The sequence below is a fragment of the Paracoccidioides brasiliensis genome, assembly GCF_000150735.1.
Source record: "Paracoccidioides brasiliensis Pb18 unplaced genomic scaffold supercont2.6, whole genome shotgun sequence".
In the NCBI taxonomy this organism is placed as follows: domain Eukaryota; kingdom Fungi; phylum Ascomycota; class Eurotiomycetes; order Onygenales; family Ajellomycetaceae; genus Paracoccidioides; species Paracoccidioides brasiliensis.
This window is the reverse complement of record NW_011371363.1, coordinates 495,794-514,068: the sequence shown is the minus strand read 5'-3', so window position 1 is coordinate 514,068 and position 18,275 is coordinate 495,794. Positions and strand designations below refer to the sequence as shown.

The 18,275-nt window shown below is 45.6% G+C and overlaps 7 protein-coding genes across 7 annotated transcripts; 5 read left to right on the top strand and 2 right to left on the bottom strand.

Annotated features, from left to right (window-relative positions):
- Positions 1 to 232: 232 nt before the first annotated feature.
- PADG_05263 (uncharacterized protein) lies at positions 233 to 1,738 on the bottom strand (the record flags this gene model as incomplete). Its single annotated transcript, XM_010762639.1, has 1 exon — positions 233 to 1,738. One exon carries the CDS (start codon positions 1,736 to 1,738, stop codon positions 233 to 235), a length of 1,506 nt encoding a protein of 501 aa, XP_010760941.1.
- A 4,001-nt stretch (positions 1,739 to 5,739) lies between these two features.
- On the top strand, positions 5,740 to 7,556 carry PADG_05261 (uncharacterized protein; the record flags this gene model as incomplete). Its single annotated transcript, XM_010762359.1, has 3 exons — positions 5,740 to 5,756; positions 5,785 to 7,231; positions 7,314 to 7,556. 3 exons carry the CDS (start codon positions 5,740 to 5,742, stop codon positions 7,554 to 7,556), a joined length of 1,707 nt encoding a protein of 568 aa, XP_010760661.1.
- Positions 7,557 to 8,673: 1,117 nt separating this feature from the next.
- PADG_05260 (uncharacterized protein) lies at positions 8,674 to 9,009 on the top strand (the record flags this gene model as incomplete). The annotated part of the gene is made up of 2 exons (XM_010762638.1): positions 8,674 to 8,844; positions 8,959 to 9,009. 2 exons carry the CDS (start codon positions 8,674 to 8,676, stop codon positions 9,007 to 9,009), a joined length of 222 nt encoding a protein of 73 aa, XP_010760940.1.
- A 1-nt stretch (position 9,010) lies between these two features.
- Positions 9,011 to 9,748, top strand: PADG_11903 (uncharacterized protein; the record flags this gene model as incomplete). Its single annotated transcript, XM_010762824.1, has 2 exons — positions 9,011 to 9,243; positions 9,604 to 9,748. 2 exons carry the CDS (start codon positions 9,011 to 9,013, stop codon positions 9,746 to 9,748), a joined length of 378 nt encoding a protein of 125 aa, XP_010761126.1.
- A 2,165-nt stretch (positions 9,749 to 11,913) lies between these two features.
- Positions 11,914 to 12,438, bottom strand: PADG_05259 (uncharacterized protein; the record flags this gene model as incomplete). The annotated part of the gene is made up of 2 exons (XM_010762637.1): positions 11,914 to 12,002; positions 12,078 to 12,438. The coding sequence occupies 2 exons, from the start codon at positions 12,436 to 12,438 to the stop codon at positions 11,914 to 11,916; spliced, it is 450 nt and encodes a 149-aa protein (XP_010760939.1).
- A 2,199-nt stretch (positions 12,439 to 14,637) lies between these two features.
- PADG_11902 (uncharacterized protein) lies at positions 14,638 to 14,974 on the top strand (the record flags this gene model as incomplete). The annotated part of the gene is made up of 2 exons (XM_010762823.1): positions 14,638 to 14,689; positions 14,841 to 14,974. 2 exons carry the CDS (start codon positions 14,638 to 14,640, stop codon positions 14,972 to 14,974), a joined length of 186 nt encoding a protein of 61 aa, XP_010761125.1.
- A 1,165-nt stretch (positions 14,975 to 16,139) lies between these two features.
- PADG_05257 (uncharacterized protein) lies at positions 16,140 to 16,560 on the top strand (the record flags this gene model as incomplete). The annotated part of the gene is made up of 2 exons (XM_010762636.1): positions 16,140 to 16,366; positions 16,461 to 16,560. The coding sequence occupies 2 exons, from the start codon at positions 16,140 to 16,142 to the stop codon at positions 16,558 to 16,560; spliced, it is 327 nt and encodes a 108-aa protein (XP_010760938.1).
- Between the last annotated feature and the right edge of the window lie 1,715 nt (positions 16,561 to 18,275).

Sequence of the window (18,275 nt, the reverse complement as noted above, 5' to 3'; positions counted from 1 at the left end):
CAGAATCACCCAGCGCATCATTGAAGCCAGAAGAAGGGGGAATACAAATAGAGCCCAAAAGGAGCGGCTTGTTAATAAGGTAGGGGTCAGAATCCCAGGAAGAGAATGAGGTATTGGAGAAAACTACCCTGCCATAAAAGTAGATAATAAATAAAGGGATTCCGTTTTTCATCACATTTACAAACACAAATATTGTTGGGGTTGTTCGACGTAGGTCTTATGAAAAAATCAATCAGGAACGCGAGGGAGCAATGGCAACAGCTTCCGCAACACCTTCTGAGAATGACGACGTCTCCGTATCTCCAAACGTGGAATTGTCATCTGTAAGCCCGGAATGACGCCTTTCAAAGTCAAATAGATAACTCCTTCGACTAGGAAATCCAAGTTCATTGGCAGAACGGTTCCTTCGCCACCAGGAAATGTCGGATGCCGTCATCACAAGAACGGCAGACAACGATGTGCTGGTTCTTCCAGGAAGTATGATGACACTGCCGCTGCTGGTAGAGTTGGTGTGTGCTTGAGACGACATCGAGTCGTTTCGTCGAATGGTAGAGGGATTGGGGACGGGTTCAGCCACAGAGCGCAAGGGCAATGGAACAAGTCCGTGGGCTCCCTGAGCTGCTTGCATCCCAAATTCGAAATTTAAGGGCACAAATCTAGATGGATTCGGTATAGAGTTTTCGATTCTTCTGTTCACGTCGGGCATCGGTGGAAAGCTCGTGGACCCTCTGGAGTTTCTCGATGAATCTTGGGCAAAGCCGTAGAGAGGAGTTGCAGGACGTTGCAACGTATTTCCAGGTTCCCAAACGGGTGGTGGATCCAGAAACGGATTTGGAACATCCATTGGCCTCCCGTTGAAGGGATTTCGAGTTACCACCTCCCGGGTTGTTGAGGGAGGGAAAAGGTTCCATTTATCCTTCTTATTCTTCTGAGGTTGCCTTGAATGTCCACGAGTATCTTCCCCACCCATGCGCCTGACATCTTGGCTTGCCATCCATTCCAACTGCATGAGGATCGGATCAGTTGATTCATTTTCATGTCCCAAAAAGTTAGATAAGCTACGAGTATGTGGCCTCCTCAACTTGGGTGACAACGGTTCTCCGCGATTTAAGTCACCGGTTTCTGAGTAGACACTCATGCTTCTGGTTGAATATCCCGATTCTCGCTCAAGATGGCGGGAGGAGCGGTAGGTATGTTCATCAAGTGGGCTTCTCTTTTCAAGGTTCAGTAGGACAGGCAGTTTCATATGACGTCGCCTCCGTCTGCGTCGTCGAAGAATGTGAAAAGGCACCAGGGCTATCAAGAAAATAACGACTACACCAACAGTTCCTCCAATAATCGCACCTCGTTTTAAAGGAACGATTTCATCGTTGGATGGATCTTGATAATTATGAGCAGACATATCTGCTCCTGTCGCCATCGATGTCCTCGATGCCAATGTTGAGGCTTCCATGGAGAGGGACGAACTACTACTGATTCGGGTGAAATTAAAGTGTGAAGAAGACATGGAAGCGGAACTCAAATTCACTTGATTAGAAGAGAATGATATACTCGGTAACGGATTTCCTGGAGAGCTGGTATGGAATGACGGTGCCGCAGCGGAAGCACCGTGATGTTTGAAGGCGGTTTGAGAAGGCAATGAAGATTTAGTTACGCGTAGAGAGCTGAGATTGGAATGATGAGTTCTTCTGACTTTGGTACATCGTGTCCCATTGAAGGTTGTAACCGATTCTGACATTGTGGTTGTGGGGTGTCAAGTTCCGGTCGAAAATGATAATACGGAGCAATGACATTAATACCAGTGCGGTGTAAACTTTATTGGAACCGTCCACAATCTTAGGGAATCGAGAGAAGAAAAAAAGTTTGATTGCAAGAGCCAATGAGGGTAATGAGGAATTCATGGAGAGGTTCCAATGGTAAGGAAATATCTACAGTCTTTCACCGTGATTTCTTGGTGCAGATACCGGGTAGGAAAGCCATCAGAGAGTAAGATGGGAATAAAATAGAAGAAGCTAACGAAGAGCATGGTGAACATGTCAAATAAGGTGACTTAACAGGCCTCTGAAGAGGAGGAAAACTGGAAGAGCTCGATGGTGTGAATGATGAGAAATTTGGAACAAATGTGGGAAGAACCTTGATTCTCTGTCCCACCCATTTGGAATATATCAGGATAAAGAGAATATCTTTCAAATTCATCGACCAATAATGATCAACGCAGATGATAGAGGAAGGTCATGGTTTCAGAATGAGAGTGGTCCAGCAATGCTGGAACAATAACCGTATGCCACATCCCCTAGTGCGCTGCTGCAAAACACAACATCCTCGACGAACTAGCAACAGAACAGGAGCTGGCACTCTTGTGGGGTAATTTGAGCTTTGTCCATAAGAGAGGTGATCCCAGCATAGAAATAGTGACTCTGATGCCCAGATCAACCTGGTCAAGTACCTCGCCCGTATGACAGGATACTCTGCTGTCCTTTAAGCAAAATTGGGATTGATTGTGATTATACCAGTGCCAAAGCTAGAATGTATACCACATCAAGTTCAGAATTTTGGCCGGCAAAAGCTATCGCAAGGAAAACCATGATGGTCTAAAGCCTTAACATAGCAGTGGAGGCGATATTGCAAGAGTTGGAGCCTGTGCATGGCAAATGTCTTTTTATAGGGCTCTCGAGTCTTGCGCATCCAGGGCAATATGTATTCTCATATATACTGGCACATACTGGGTAGCCCTACGTGTTTACACATACTGGAGATGAAGAGAACACGGTAGTGACCCATGAAAGATTCGAGGGGCACAACGCGGAAAGAAGAACGGGTTCAGGGCCTAAGGCTTCTTCTACAGTGGAAACGGGTAGCGATTAGATGAGACAGCATCGGTCTTGATTAGGCAATGAGACAAGAGAACCTGGAGATCCTGTAACCGCTTTGAGCAAGTCTGGAATTTGTCACAATTGACAAGCTGATTTGGGTTGAGCATTGCCAGAAAAGGGGACACAAGATTCCGGAGACCGAGGAATTTTTGGAATTCCAGGAGACAACGGAAGAATACAAAGCAAGCAAATGAACAACAGCTGGAGTGAAGGTATAATAGATGGTGAAGTTCGAAGTCCCAGCTGAAGAGGAAGAAGAAGATGAAGAAGATGAAGAAGATGAAGAGGATGAAGAAGAAGATGAAGAAGAAGAAGAGGAAGATGAAGATGAAACCGGGCTTAAAAGTCGAAGTTTCATATGAGAGTCTGACGTCCATTTAGGCTGTTTCCTGTTTGGGACGGAGAGCTCGAAACGGCATAGCGCCAACTCCGTGAGGCGAAAATAAAAAAAAAAGGGATGATTTGAGTTGTAGAGCATTTGGCCCTGCTACCACACAACTACCCCACCTTTATTTGTTGCAGGTTCAATTGCGGTTCAGATTGCTTTCAAAGGCTTGGTTCCGACTTGGGATACGATCACGGCTTTGCTGCAAAGCTAATCGCAGGATGAGCCAACCAGCTTGAAAAGGTCGATGAAGGTCGTCAAGCCACCCCATGCATGATTAACCATCCATGGATTATCCCGCAAAACCCAAAAGCCTTGCCACAAGGGTAGTTCAGGAACTCAGTGGTGTTGACACCGACTGGGTCCCTTTCCCTTGAAGGTCCTTCCGGACAAACCTGGACAAACTATTGATGTGACCTGGAAAAATTCCATGGAAAAGCAGTCCAAAGTATGCAAGCAATTGAACTGGACCGTAGCTCTTTGGATTTTGCACGCAGCCCATTAGCTGCATATTAAGTTTGTAGACGCCTGATTTTGAGTCCAAAGCGAGGAATATCACCCATGGCCCATGCTTTATGAACGCGACCTTTATCCAAAAACGGGAGGAGAGAGTGAGCAGCGCAGGTTTGGTTTTGATGCATGGGAATCTGAATGTGACAAGTTCGGAATAGGATATTTAAGGGGTTTAGCAACTTTTGAGAGCAAGCCCAACGGTCTTTTTCAGCCCAGGAAGATCAGTGAAGGATGGGAGAGTTAGCATCAAGATGCCATAAAGGAGTACACCTGTACGGTTTTCAAAGACCTATGTTTGCTCTCACAATCGAGGCTACAGGGGCAGTGATGCGTTCAGCAATGTGTCTATCCAGTATTTATTTCAGGTGAGTTGTGATTCTGAACTCTAGTGAAAAGGGACTTCTATCCCTCCTAACGCGGAAATTGGACTGGCGCCCTGGATATAAATGGTCGAATCCATTCATGGATGGGATGTGTGCATCTCGTGTATGTGCAGTCGTCGACCGCTAGCTCAAGCAGTCATCTCCTTGCAGAAGGCGATGGTAAATACGGCACGGAAATATCTGAAAAAATAGCCGCTCATTTCGCCCCTCTCCGAGTCCGATTACCCGCACCGCAGAAAGTGAAAGAGAACAAATTCCGAAGTTCCAGGTTTCCAATTAGTCACTTAGATTTTGTTAACTATTGAACACACTTTCGCAATTATTCAGGCGTCTGCACGGTCTGAACTAAGGTTTACAATTCTTTAGACCTTGTTCCGCTGTTTGAAATCCAAGTGTATTTCTTTGTGTGGAGTAGGCTGCTTTCCCATGAACCTTGGGCTTAAGTCCAAGTTCTAGGATTACCTGAACCCCCCAGCAGTGGCTGATGATTGGATACAAACCATTTGCTTTTTATGAGCTAGTGATTCTCCTGTTAATTTAACATACAGCATGATAGGTCCTTTCTGCCGCTACGGATGCAGACTAGCCAAACAGGCTTCTTACCCGCACTTCCGTGGTGATATTCTGCTCTAGCTACTCCAGTTTTCTCCCTTGAGTCCTTGACTGCTAATGACTGGTCGGATTTGCCCTCATCCTGCAGTGCTTCCCCCCGTAGCTGCAGATGCAATCAATCCAACGGCAGCCATTCTTGCCAGCGCACCCACAGCCGACACCTACAGGGAGATATCGCCGCACCGGTAAGAAAACCGCGAGTAAAGCCAGTGTGCAATATTGTGGTGAATATCCAATATTCATGTCCCAGCAAAAAAGGACTGTCCTTGGTCTCAAGAACTCCCTCTTCTGTTCCGAAAACGGACTCAAACCCTATATTTCCGCCATCACCAAGCGTACCCGTTTCTCGCTTTCAACCCCCGAATTCGTTCTCCGCATCATCGTCCCTTGAGGGCTTTGGCTGCTAGACGAATACGTCTCCTACACCATCTGAATCCTTTTGCTGCTAAGAAGAGCATGTAAATCTTGTTTTCAAGTCAATCGTCCTCCCATCGCCTGGTCCACCAGCCAAGGTCTTCATCAATATCGATACAGTATCATCATGTTTTCTTGGGGAGGCAGCCTATGTGAGAAAGACCAGTCTCCTGTCCCTTCTGTTCCTTTTTCCTCCTGTTTAACCCGTGGCATCCACGTTTCATCCTTGCAATCCAATAACCACAAAAGTCTTTTGATACAAGCATATCTCGATTCCAATTTTGCTGTTTGTTTAGATTTGATGCACTGTTCCACCCTTATACTCCAGAGCAAATCTTCTTAGAAAAAATTTCCTCGCCTCCGTTCTGTCCTCGCCACGAAGTTATCAATTTTGTGGGAGGGGCTGGCAATTCTATACTTCCTGCTATTCACAAAGCGTTCCCTAATCATCTATCCTTTTCAATCTTTGGCTCCTGTTATTCCTAGTATCATTATTCCTCATTGACTGCTGCTACTGCTGCTGCTGCTTCCCCGGTGAAGAGATACCTCATACTGAACCATGCTCTACACCCCTGGGTGCATCTAGCTATTATTATCACTACAGAACTAACAACTCAACAGCTGTACCGACCACTAACTTTAACCCTGATGAGGAGAGAATTCCTCCACTCCCCCCGACGCCTCTTGATTTCCCCAACTACTCCCCCAACTTACCTCCAAAACCGCTAAATGAGGAAAGCTGCAACGAGTTACATCGGCTCCTGGCCGCAATAAGGAAACCGCAGGATGTTTCCCCCGCTCACCTGGAAGCTCTCAATCTGACTGCTGAATCCGATATCCCTATATCAGATATTGTTCCCTCAGGTGTCCTAAAGACTTTGCCACCATATCAATGGACGGAGCAACCCCCAACCACGAACGCGTCAGAAACAGTCGAAATTCCAATTCCAGTGTTAATGAGTAACGGTTGTCCGTTCCCAACCAAGGAGAGATATGACCTTCTAAAAGAAGAAACCCTCTATGATAACGATGACGCCTTTCGAACAGTCTCTCGGCTAGCCTTTCGGCCTGGCCGTGAGAAGATCAAGCTCACTCAGAGCAGAAAGTTCTGGGCTGGTCTTGATCAGATAGCACAGTATTGGGACACGACTCTAGATCAATATATTGAGCGTCCCCCAGATGATGGCCCTTCCAAAGATGGAAACGAAGCTTCGGGTAAAATGCATGTTGATGATTCACCGGCTCCTAAACGACACATTGATGTTGGGCAAGTAAGTAGGAATCGTACTGTATGCGGAGCCCAACCCACTGAAATAAGTAATGAACCGTGCAAAACCCCCAACACAAAATCGACGTATATTGGTCGAAGAATTGGCACAGGTCATGAATGCCCAGAAGATGTACGCGAGGAGACGCTGCGTGGCTTTATGGAAATGATTGCATGGCCATTTGGATGCCAGGCCAGCATTCCCACTCTACCCCCTCGCCTCCAGTTGAAAGGAATGCTTTTCCCAGTCCGCCAAAATTTTGTTGTTGCTCGATCACCTCAAGACAGACAAATTGCAAGAAAAGGCATACTTGAGGGCCCTATGATATTCGTGCAATGCAGAGGTGAAACCTCATTCCACGACAAGAACAACACGGCGGGGGACAGATGTAGGGAGATATGTGATCTTTTACGTGAGGTTGCTGCAATGCTCCTGTTTGCACAAGAGAGGGCCAGGGATGGTGCAACAGAAACACGACCTGGTGATGGAAAATGGTGGACCACAACGCCACGGTGGGGTGGAGCTGATAACTCTGGTCCTGAAGCCGATAAATCAAATATCGATAAGCCCAAAGAAGCAACCCAGGATTCTGAAGATCGATTAGCAAATAAAAGATCCAAATGTGACAGAACTTCACTCCCATTTAGACGACATGGTTCAAGCGGCTCAAAAAAATTGAGCGTCGCCGAGAGATGGAAAATATTACAACCTGGTCCAAGCATGTGGGATAGGAAAATGAGGTATACACAGATTGGGACAGACAGGGTCTCTTCATTTGATGATGTAAGCCTGTGGAAACTCTCTTCAATACTGCCGTTATACATCAGTGATTTAATGTGAGCTTTTCGAACTAAAGAATACTTAGATATTCATGGTATCCTCGATCAACCACCACTTTTCAATTCTTCATCTCCGCGTCCACTCGAAATACCTGGAATGGTTGACAACTGGTAAGGTCAACGTCGAGGACGAGACAGGAGACAGCTGTGGAACTCCATGGTACGCCCTCCAGTTGCGCCGAACCAGATGGCTCGATCTCCTTGATGCAAATGACAGGTTAGAAGGCCTGAATGGGCTTTGGGCGCTATTCTCCTGGCTTATGAGATAAAATTTTGCATGGCTCTTTCGATTATACTACAAATGGCAACACAGGAAGTTTTACTTACGGCATATGAATCACATGTTTATCGAGAAATCTGACGATGAGGTTGGGGACCCATTTGGGATGTATAAAGTTGAACACAGAATAATACTGGACATGTGGGACAGTTATTTTCAAGCTGTGGAGAGAATGGACGCCTCGGGGACATATCTCTCTGTAGCATTTATGTGTCGGTACCATCTCATGATTTAATGACATGGCTGTTAAGGGCGAGTAAAAATACAGGAAGTGCTCTGCATTCGTGGTCCGAGGGATCTTTGAGGGGGGATTTAGAGCAAATAAACATTTCATCATAGTTATATGTTTTCTGCTATTTATGCATTAATTTCTTGGACATTCTCCGAGACAGTTCCCGCTAAAACCATGTACGATAATGAAGATATTAGCGACATATATTTTACAATGGGTTCTAATTCCGTCAGCTTGGTATTAACATTACCCTTGAGTAATATATATATATATATCCTACAACTTGTGCCAGATGCAATCTGCTTCATTGTGGCCGGTGGGTATTCATATTGAGCCTAGGGGCAGTCGATCAAAGCGATACTGCACATGAATGTAAGATATTACACCTTCTTATCCAGAGGTTAGTTAACGCTCTACAGTTAACGACAAGATTTAACTTCCATCTCGGCTACACACCTCAGCTTGTTCGGCAAACACAAACCCGAGCTAAACTCTACAGTACATGCCGCAGATCTTCGATTCACCATTGACATATCACTAAGCATGAGCCCGATTCTCCTATGGCCTTGCTCTTGCCCTCCTCATCTTAGGGACGTTACCCGACGGGTCATCGATGCGTTGGAGTGGCCTAGTTTGACCGCGATGGTGGAGACACCGGAAGCTATATTCTGCATTGCCTCAGCATGTTCGAGAAGGCAAAGCCGAAGGCATTCCAGATTTGTCTTCAACGGATATATCCAATTAATTATCGACTGACAACGTAAACGGCAAAAGGGAAAGTTGATGGGTTGATTTGTGTCAGCGGTTCTGCAGGACTGTGCAGTGCAGTGCCGTATGGCTTGCTCTATATGATATTTTCGTACAGGATTTTATCATGAATCAAGCGCGGACGAACGAGATTTTTATCGATAAGTATACGGCGCTTGGGAAGGGAATCTACAACTATCAGGCCCAAGGGGTCGTCGAGGTCGATAGTGCTGCCACGAACGATCCCGATGCGTATCCTGTCGAGGTGAGAGTGACTGATAAAAATGGAGCAGAGGAGGTATTTCATGCGAAATATGTATTGGTGAGACTTTTTCCTGTATTCTCTACATTAAGTCGTCTCCAGACTTTCTCCCTTTCTTGTTTCCATATACTAACATGTGCAGTGAAAAAGGGCTTTGACGGCGCCCCAAAGTACCACCGTTCGCAAATCTCTAGGTTGTAAAATGGTTGGGAACAGCAGCGATGCTGTATGGCGAGTAATGGATGTTTATCCACAAACGGATTTCCCCGACAATTGCAAAAAGGCTATCTTGAACTCCGCCGTAGGAAACCAATGTAATTTTCCCCCGCGAAGGGGACTCACTTGTACGGTTTTTAACAAAGAGTTGCCACATGGCACCATGGTGAGCGACTTGATTGATACCCTTAAAGAGCGAGCATTTCAGATCTTCAGACCGTATAATATGGATGGATATTGCAGAAACAATCTGGTGGTCAGCGTATTCCATCGGACAACACTCCTTCCCCTGCCCCTATTTCTTCTGTGACTTGGTTTTTGGATGTTGGGGTTAATGGTATATAGGTCGCCACGTCTCCATGGCATAGTTCGCAAGTTTACCCCGGGTTTTTTTTTTTTTTTCAATTTCAACCAAGATTCCCTATTGCTCATGTATTGGTTCTTTCCACCAAGCGTACGGAAGTCGAGTAAGCACAAATATCCGAGTGTTTCTGCCACATCGAAGGTAAATGGAGAATCGAATGTGAGCACGCCAATCCCGTCTTTGTAGAAAGTCAGTGCCTGGTTTTACTTTTCTAGTACGAACTCCAATGGTATAGGCCTTCACAAGACCTATGTTGACGATGAGAGTTGCAATTCGAGCCACGGCCATGCATACAGATTCTCCGGTATTGGCATTAATGATGGAGCCATAGTAACTGCACGGCCAGATCAATGTTTGTAAGTTGGGATTGTGCCAACTCAGCTGCAGATAGTTAGGAAGATTGCGAGTTACCAATAGCTTTTTAAGACGTGCCAAAGTCACTCGCCTAGAAGGTTTCGATGGTGATCTGGAATTTTTCCGCGGTTTTCTTCTACCTACGGCGCGGGGGGGGGGGGGGGGGGGGGGGGGGGGTGGGGGGGGGGGGGGGGGGGGGGGGGTTTATGGATAGAGATGGTAGGGAGGCTTATTCCTAAATGCTCACGATACAGGTACCTTTACGCCGGCTGTTAGACTCTTATGCGCATCGTACGACATCCAAACGTCGTCGCGCTGGAGGCTTTCTTTGATCTCCTATTCCCGTTCATTGTCTTCTTCAATGATGCCAGGTAGTTGGCCAATCGGGGATTTTTATGAAGGAAATGAGTCATCCATTTTTTGCCTATGGGAACACACGGTCCGGTGTGTGAGGTGCGTGGTGACGATGCTGTATGACGCCGTTAAAAACGGCATATATGCTGTGCTTTGCTTTGTTGCTTCTCGGGCATCGGAGAGATCTCGGGGACTCTCTGTTGGTTTAATGTGCAACTTTAGATGCAGAGAACTAAGCGTTCCAGAACAACCAGGCCGTTAATTATTTGTTGTGGGATTCGAAATCGTCCATCTACTTGTATATTTTTCGGCGACCAAAGGTGCTATGACTCAGGGATAGGACAAACTCAATAGATCAACTTCTTATCCCTTTGGGAGGTGCGCAGTGATTCAGCTTCTTCTCCCAATAGATATTCTATAGGGGAACAGTTGACGCGGAAGAGAGGAATGTTTGTGGCAGTGACGATCGGAATCTCCGTCCAGGTGGTTTATATACGTGCGTCTTGGAGTTGACGCTGGGGTAGTTATCCTTGACTTTAAGATATCATGAGGGCTTCGGCTCTGTATACCCCAGGTATGAGGGACAACTTGCGACATCATCGATCCATCCTGTTGGATTTGTTATACTTTAACATGGAACACATGATTTACTTCATTCCTAAAGGCTCTGGCACGCAACTACCTCGGATGAACTTTACAAGCCATCTTCATCAGAGGCAACTGTTTATTAATCTGGATATAACAATCAGCAATGCCTGTCTCCCATTTTGCATGATCTCAAGATGGATTCAGGAGAGAGTGTCATATCAATCAACCTGAGTGGCATTTATCTGTGGATAACAGGGGTAATAGGGGGGAAATTGAGGAATCATCATATCAAGCAATTACCAATTAACCACTCAAAGGTTCCTATATTACAAGCAGAGCGTTTCTTCCGTGGAGAGAGAGTTGACAGCTCAATGTAGCTGTTTCGCTAAATGATTTCAAGAAAGACGGGAGTCAAATTTATCCTGGAGACTTGGAGGCATTTTTTACGTCTTCGGTCAAGATGTCATTGTTATCTAGATCCTGCATAGGAGGGGCAGTGTAATACGACCTGAACCTGCTGCCACCCCCTGCCCCTTTTTCTGGATGCAATGGTGTTGTTGATATGTGATAGAGAAAACACTCATTCCATGGAAGATGTTCGCGTGGGGGTCAGACCCAACGAGTTGAGGGGGGAATCTGGAAGGGAGAGCCAACTTTTCCAAAGGCAGCGGCTGAAAATGTAACGGGGGTTTCCTTTGTTCAGCACGATTATTGCTGTAAAGATCTTCAATACGTATGTTCCGAACGAGGTTCCATCCTTGAGCTCCCTGCAAGGACCCTAGAGATTGGTCTTGGAATTGTGCTGCGTTCGGTTAGATGGGTTGCAAAGCTAGTGTGGGGTTCCACACTATTATTTATTGGCTACATCCCAACACAACATCCTCCGTCAATTGTGCTTTAACATAACAGTACTAATAGTTAGCGGTTGTGAAGAGGGACAATTAATACCAGGGAAATAAAAGGACAATTTCGGTTTCTGAAACATACTTCGTGTGTTACTTCGTGTTACTTCGTGTTACTTCCTGATACTGGTACTTCTTGTGAGTTATGACAATACCCCGAGGTTCTCAGCGCCGATCCTTTAGATTGATTTAATTCCACAGGGTCATGGACACCTCAATGTACCTCTTCAACAAATTATGTCAAGATACTGCCGAGATCGCGTCCTCTAAAAAAAAAGTCGGAGTTTATTTTCGCCCTTTTGCCCTCTTTCTAGAAGAAGACATGATTTATGCTTCGTTGTGTTGACTTGACCGTCGAAAAATTTGCCAAATGTCGAGACAAACTTTCAGGATGTACATGACCGTCCGACCAATCACTAGATAGTAGAATTTTACTCCCTGTCGATTTTTGCCAAGGCTGCTGTCGATTTGAAGGATGTGTGATCACAGACCTGGAGAAGAGTCAGTCCGGATTGAAACCCTGATGTCCGCGCTCAGTGACGTTACCAGCAAAATACCATCCAGTATATCATGTCGTTCAGCGGAAACTTTGGGACGGAGGATCTTGCAGGCTTGTGGCCAGGGGTTCCAGATCTTGCCCAGGCTTGGCCTTCTCAAACAATATCCAGGATGCATCCAATGAGAAAGAAGGGGGCTGTGGACCGGATTTGTCCATTGCACAAGACTGATCATATTTTGAAAGATCTTCTCTCTTTGGTTTTTAGCTATCTTCAGCCGGTTCATCCATGATATTACCCGACAGGATCTGGACGGGCGGCTCGGGCCATTGCTGTTGAAACACATGTCAAACATTGCGCAGCCGTAAAAGATTCCCCGGAACAGTTCATTTAGATAGGATCGGGTATGGAGAGGAGAGAAATCACAACTTCAAACCACGTTGCATCACGCGTCCAATATATCGATATTGGTGCAAGGACCCTTTTCACTTTAGCGGTCAGTGCGCCCACCCAATTAAATTTATGGTATCCTGATACTGTCTCGAGCCTCTTCAGTATGGCGGTGGAGGTAAAGTGTACCTGATAATACTTGTAACAGTCCTTCCTCTCAAATCAAGGAGAAACCATGAATGTGATGAGTATACAGGTTGGGATAACCATTATTATTGCCAAGTGGGATAATAATCACCAAAACAAGAGTTTGATGAAAATTGCAGTAGGGTTATCCTAGAATGCCACCAACCGTGGTGCTGGGTATGATAGAAGATGGTTAGTAAGAAATGATTGGCCCACAGTTAAGAGGCAGGGCAAGGACCCAGCTCCTCGGAAATGTCTAATTCAAGGTTGCAAGATACTTGGAAGATGACAGTCGTGATGGCGATTTTCCTGTCGTCAAGTTTGGACGCTGGAGGAAAATAGAACAACACACTGAAAACAGCGGAGGATGGAAAATGAAATGAATCAATCGTAGAACCTGAGGATTTGGTGGAGTGATGTTAGGTAATTGTGTGTATGAAGGGTGTACGGATCTGTATGGCAGCAGTATTCCTTTACACCTATCCTTACGTGCATACAGACCTAGAACCTGGTTAGTGCGATATTTTTCGACCGGGTTGTATCCGAAGAGGTCGCCAGGGAGAGCTGAAGACAAGAGAGGGAAATTGAGAAAGCGATGAGAATCCCTTGAATCCACTAGTGAAAGCCGAGGTGTGGTGAACTTTTTGAAAATCTGGAGCTCCAGAGGTTCCGATGGAGGAACAGGATGATCTGCTGGAGATATCCAGTGATGATTTTGTTTTGCTTTTTTTTTTTTTTTCATTCACTTGATTCCTCACTTTTTGATACACTATACAGAGAAGTTATAACGATGGCGCTGAGTTCAAGTTTTGGTAAGTTTTCACTTGTCGCCGACCATGATACGATGCGCTGATGGCCAGCGTTTCGTATCAGGGGTAGTCTGCAAGCGTGCTTTTCTGTCTGTCAATCCAGAGCGCCATACCATGTCTCGATTACACGGTTACACAGTGGGGAGAGGATCATTTATCGGGACCTTTATTCCATTCAACGAGAAATGAGATTAGGGGAATGAGAAATGACCCTGGTCCCTGGTGGGTCTTGATTGGAATGCCTCGAACCCACTAGAGAGATGGCGACGGAAGACGCTTCGCTGGAGCTGCCCCAGCCGGGCCCGCCCGTCTCCAGAAACCACCGGGGTTGCCGTACCAGCATTAATTCGAAAGCAAATGGAGCAGAGATGATAGTAAGTATTATTTTCACAATTATTATTGAGAAGAAGGCAACCGGATCGGGGAAATGATGACAATAATCGTGCATCCTCGTTCCATGTTCCTGGGATGACGGTGGCCCCCTGTGGCTTTCTCCTCAAAAAGCTGGAAACCTGGAACACTGACGGCGGCACCGCCCTTGCACGGAGCTTGAGGACCATCATAATTCCGTCAGCCTGCAAATGCTCAGGTCGACCAGGAATGATATCCTGGCGTGGGCATCAGCGTCGATATTATCGGTGGAGTGATCATTTGTTCTTATTATTGCTCAAGATCACGTCGTTGTCCTTCTCAAAGCGAATTAGCCCGTATTTTTGATCCCCGTTCGACAAGCCTTGCCCCTATCACCCTTGGGGACGAATGGTAGGGTGGAAAGATATTATTGTTATTATTGCCCGCTGTCCTCGTGAGTGATGTCCACCAGGATAGCTAGTATATATAAGACGCAAGCGTCATGGCTTATGGAGGGAAGAACATTGGTCTTTTTATACTGGCAACTGAGAAAGCCAGTCAGGAATACGAGAAGTTTATATTTGATGCAAATAGGGAGTAGTATCAGCAAATGGAATCGAGAGGAGAGGAGGTAAAAGGGTACGCAGTGTGGATATCCACATATCCTCATTATTCCAAGGCGCCCTAGAAGCGGCAGCTCAGGATTCAGGCCCCACTGCAGCTGTCCTGTACTGACAGAGCATGTGGGGGTACGTACTGGTGTGCCGTAGCTGTATTTGAATGGTGCGGTGTTGTTCATACAAGCGTAATGTAGCGTAATGTCGCAACTGAGTAGTGCGTACTACAAAACGATGCCCTGCGCTCTGCAAGGTACTTTTTGGAGGTGAATACTCCCAAATGGTGAATACCGTACAGGTACACACATACATGTATGTATGTATGTATGTATGTATGTATGTATGTATTATGTATGTATGTATGTATGATGTATGCTCCTTTCTTTTGAGGTAAGAAATGATAGAATTCTGTGTGGACGATGAGCAGACCACTCATTGCACACTGACAAGGCAACCTCAGCCTCGACCAATTTCTATGAGGCAATCTAACGTTCGCAGAGGAACCACCTTCATGATTCCTTCGTGGTTCGCAGCTTGAAAAAGCAAGGAAGAAAGCAAGAGCAGGCAAAAGCTGTCACCGACCTCTCATGAGCATCATGGGTCTTCTTCGAATGCACCCGCTCCTATCAAAATTTTATGAGATCCGACAGATATATTGATGCCATGATCAAGAATCTAAGAAATATTTACCCAAGGGCAAACCCGACAACCTGGATGCGGGAAATCCGGCCAGTTTCATGATTTAAATGTAATCCTGGAATGCCTATTGTTTGTTTTTACTGGATTTGAAAGCCCGCGGTTCGCCCAATCTCATACAGCGCTTAAAATCCGTGAGAACTATCGGATTTTCACGGACCGTTATTCCTCCCTTCTCTTCGTATGCAGAAGCCATACCATAGTAACCTTGGAACCCGGATGGTTGGAGTGTCAGAAATCCGAACGTCATCAGTTTACTGCGGTGGTCGTTTCCCACCTCTGGATCATTTCCCCCAGAGCTTACGGGAGGAATTGGTCCCACCCTTTTTTTGTCTCTTTCTTTTTTATTTTTTATTTTTTAAAGGGCAGGAGAAACATGCAAGGGATGAATCTGAAGAAACTAGGGTATGAAAGTTTGTTGATTGGATTCGCAAGACTATCATATTCAATCATGTTCGATGCATCGACACTGAGATATATCTGGAATGGGTATCGGCTCCGGCGGGTGGGTTTTATGACAAATAGTTAACACTATGCAAAGGAATCTAATCGAAGCATGGGTTATCCCTGTACGCACTTGGGCTGGAAGCTGTTTAGCGAAGGGAGAAAGTAGGTTTGCCGGCTGGCCATCCAATCAAGTGGCCTGTAGTTGGTGTTCAAGCGTGACTGAAGAGCTTTTAATCGGCCTGAGTTTTCCCAAGAGCTTGCAAGGGAAAGGTGGGATGACACACTCTTCTCTGGAAAGATTCGGGAGGATTGATTGTTTAGTGGACCTTGGATTGGAACCAAGAATTTCCACAGAGTGTGCTGCTTTATTTTATTCGGCTCCCGTAACGATTCCCCCCCCAAAAAAGGAGTGGTGGAGACGGAGGACACTGTGGAGAGCTCAAAACCGTTTCCAAGCTTACCACGTTGGCCCAAGAACGTTAACTCGCTTAACCAGTGTCTAACACTTCACTGTCGATCTCAAAACTCATCCTCAGGCTTTCGGGAGGCTGTAGACTGCGATGTGGATTTCTGGCTTCGGCGATGTTCCCTTGGCCATTCTGCTAGCTCATGATGGGACGGTGATCACGATGGAACGGCAGACTCGCTCCGAGCTATTCGACAGCCAGATCAACTCTCATAGAGCTGGTATTGGCCTCTTCGCTTGCAAGGGATGGTTGTTGGCAGACTTCGAAGAACAAAGTCCAGATGCCCTCCGAATATTCCCACCTCTACTGCATCATCGACAGTCTCTAAGACTCTAACTGGCTGCTATCAAGTCAAAACCAAAACAATCGCTCCCAAAATACCCATTCTGCTAAATGATTCGCCAATGCTAACAGCAGTGGTCTAGGATTTCTGATTATCCCATCGATATCACTGGTCATTAAGTGTCCAAGTTCCCCGCCATGGTTTACAGATGTCGCAATTATGGCCATTTAGCGCGCTCTTGATTTACTTCCACTATCTCCCTTCGTTCGTCCGCTCGCCACTCGCTGCTTGGGGTCAGTGGGACACTGGAGTAGCAGATAACTCGTGGGAGCCCCACATGGCAAGCTTAGCGAAAAAACCGTCTCTTGAAGAGGCGCATGGTGATAAATTAAACGAGTTTGTGAGCGCTGATGGCGGAATGATTAAAATTCCAGAAACGGGAAGCAGAGTTTCTGTAAACTAAAAAAAAAAAGGTATCCGAAACGGTAGTTTCCAAGTTTCTACAGAGCACAATTTCCCAAGCCAATCATTTTGGGAGACTGTTTTGTGCTGCCTCCTGAGCGACGTTTTTGGAAGTAAAACAAGGCGTTGTGACAATCAGTTCAGCTGGTGTTTGGATCCTGGGGGTCATTATATTACTAGCCTCTCATTATTTAGAGGCATGTTATCGTCCAGAGAAATGGTGCTGTACTAGTGATACGGACAGTCGATATGCACTCGATGAATGAAGGAGCCTTTTCTGAGTTGAAAGGCTGCAGCAAGAAGAGAGGAGCTGATATATAAGAAGTTGATCCGTATATGAATAGATAGGAAAAGAAAATGTTATCTATCAGATAACTAACGAAATTCCCAACCGAGCAGATCATCAAATTGAAACATGCAACCAATTAATTTATCTGTAACTACCTACTTTGACTTGTCAGAATGCCACCGATGTGCAATAAAAATAAAATAAGAAACTGTCTAAAATAGAGGTAACAATTGGAATTACAACTATTACCATAAATAATCAAGAAATCATCTCCATCTGTGAAGTAGTGAGACTTATGGTATTTCATACTCTACTCTTATTCACTGATTGAAGGGTTGTTAGTTATTCATTCATAATCTTACATATAAATTCATATTAGTGAATTTGAATGTGAAGAAAAATTCCTATTCAATAAGCATTAAATCAGGACTAAATAAGAATTATTCTTTGAAATTGTAGTCAGTAAAATCATCTTCTTGATACACAACATTAACTAACTACATAATATTCCAAGGTTGAAAGGCAATACCTTCTGGCGTGTACTGTACTGTAACTACGGGAATGGAATGGAAAGTATATATTCAGTATCGTATTATTCCGAGCAGCAGCCTCAGGCAGATTAACACAACGCCATCAAACCCCACCACAGCTCCCTAGTGGAAGTCACTACCATATAAGGCTTTGCTAGACACTGAATCTAAAGTCTCGAGAGGTAGCAGATACCTTAAAAGTGGAGAAGGGCGGGGGGTGCTGGGAATCGTCCGTGGGTCCCAAATTGGACCACATTGGCTCTTGGAATTTCCATTATTCCGTTTCTTGTTCCTTGCTAAACTTCTTTTTACCCCTGGGGAAACGTCGATGAATCACGGGACGCTGGGCTTTTTCACTCGAGTCTGGGGAGTGGGGAAAGTCACCTGCAGGGTCGGACGGCCAGCCAGAGCCTGGGCAGTATCAAGCGGTCAAAGTTGAGCCCGACAGGCTGGTAATTACGTATTTTTGGGGGGGGGGGGGGGGGGGGGGAAGGGGCAGTCGAACGCCCAGGAGAATAATACCATAATTACCTTCGTTGTAAACAGCAAATTGCTGGTGCCCTACTCCGTATATATTTATTCATTCTACCATACACGTATGTATGTATAAATGTATGTACTGTAAATACCCCGGTACCGATTAGATATATGTATGGATACAGTGT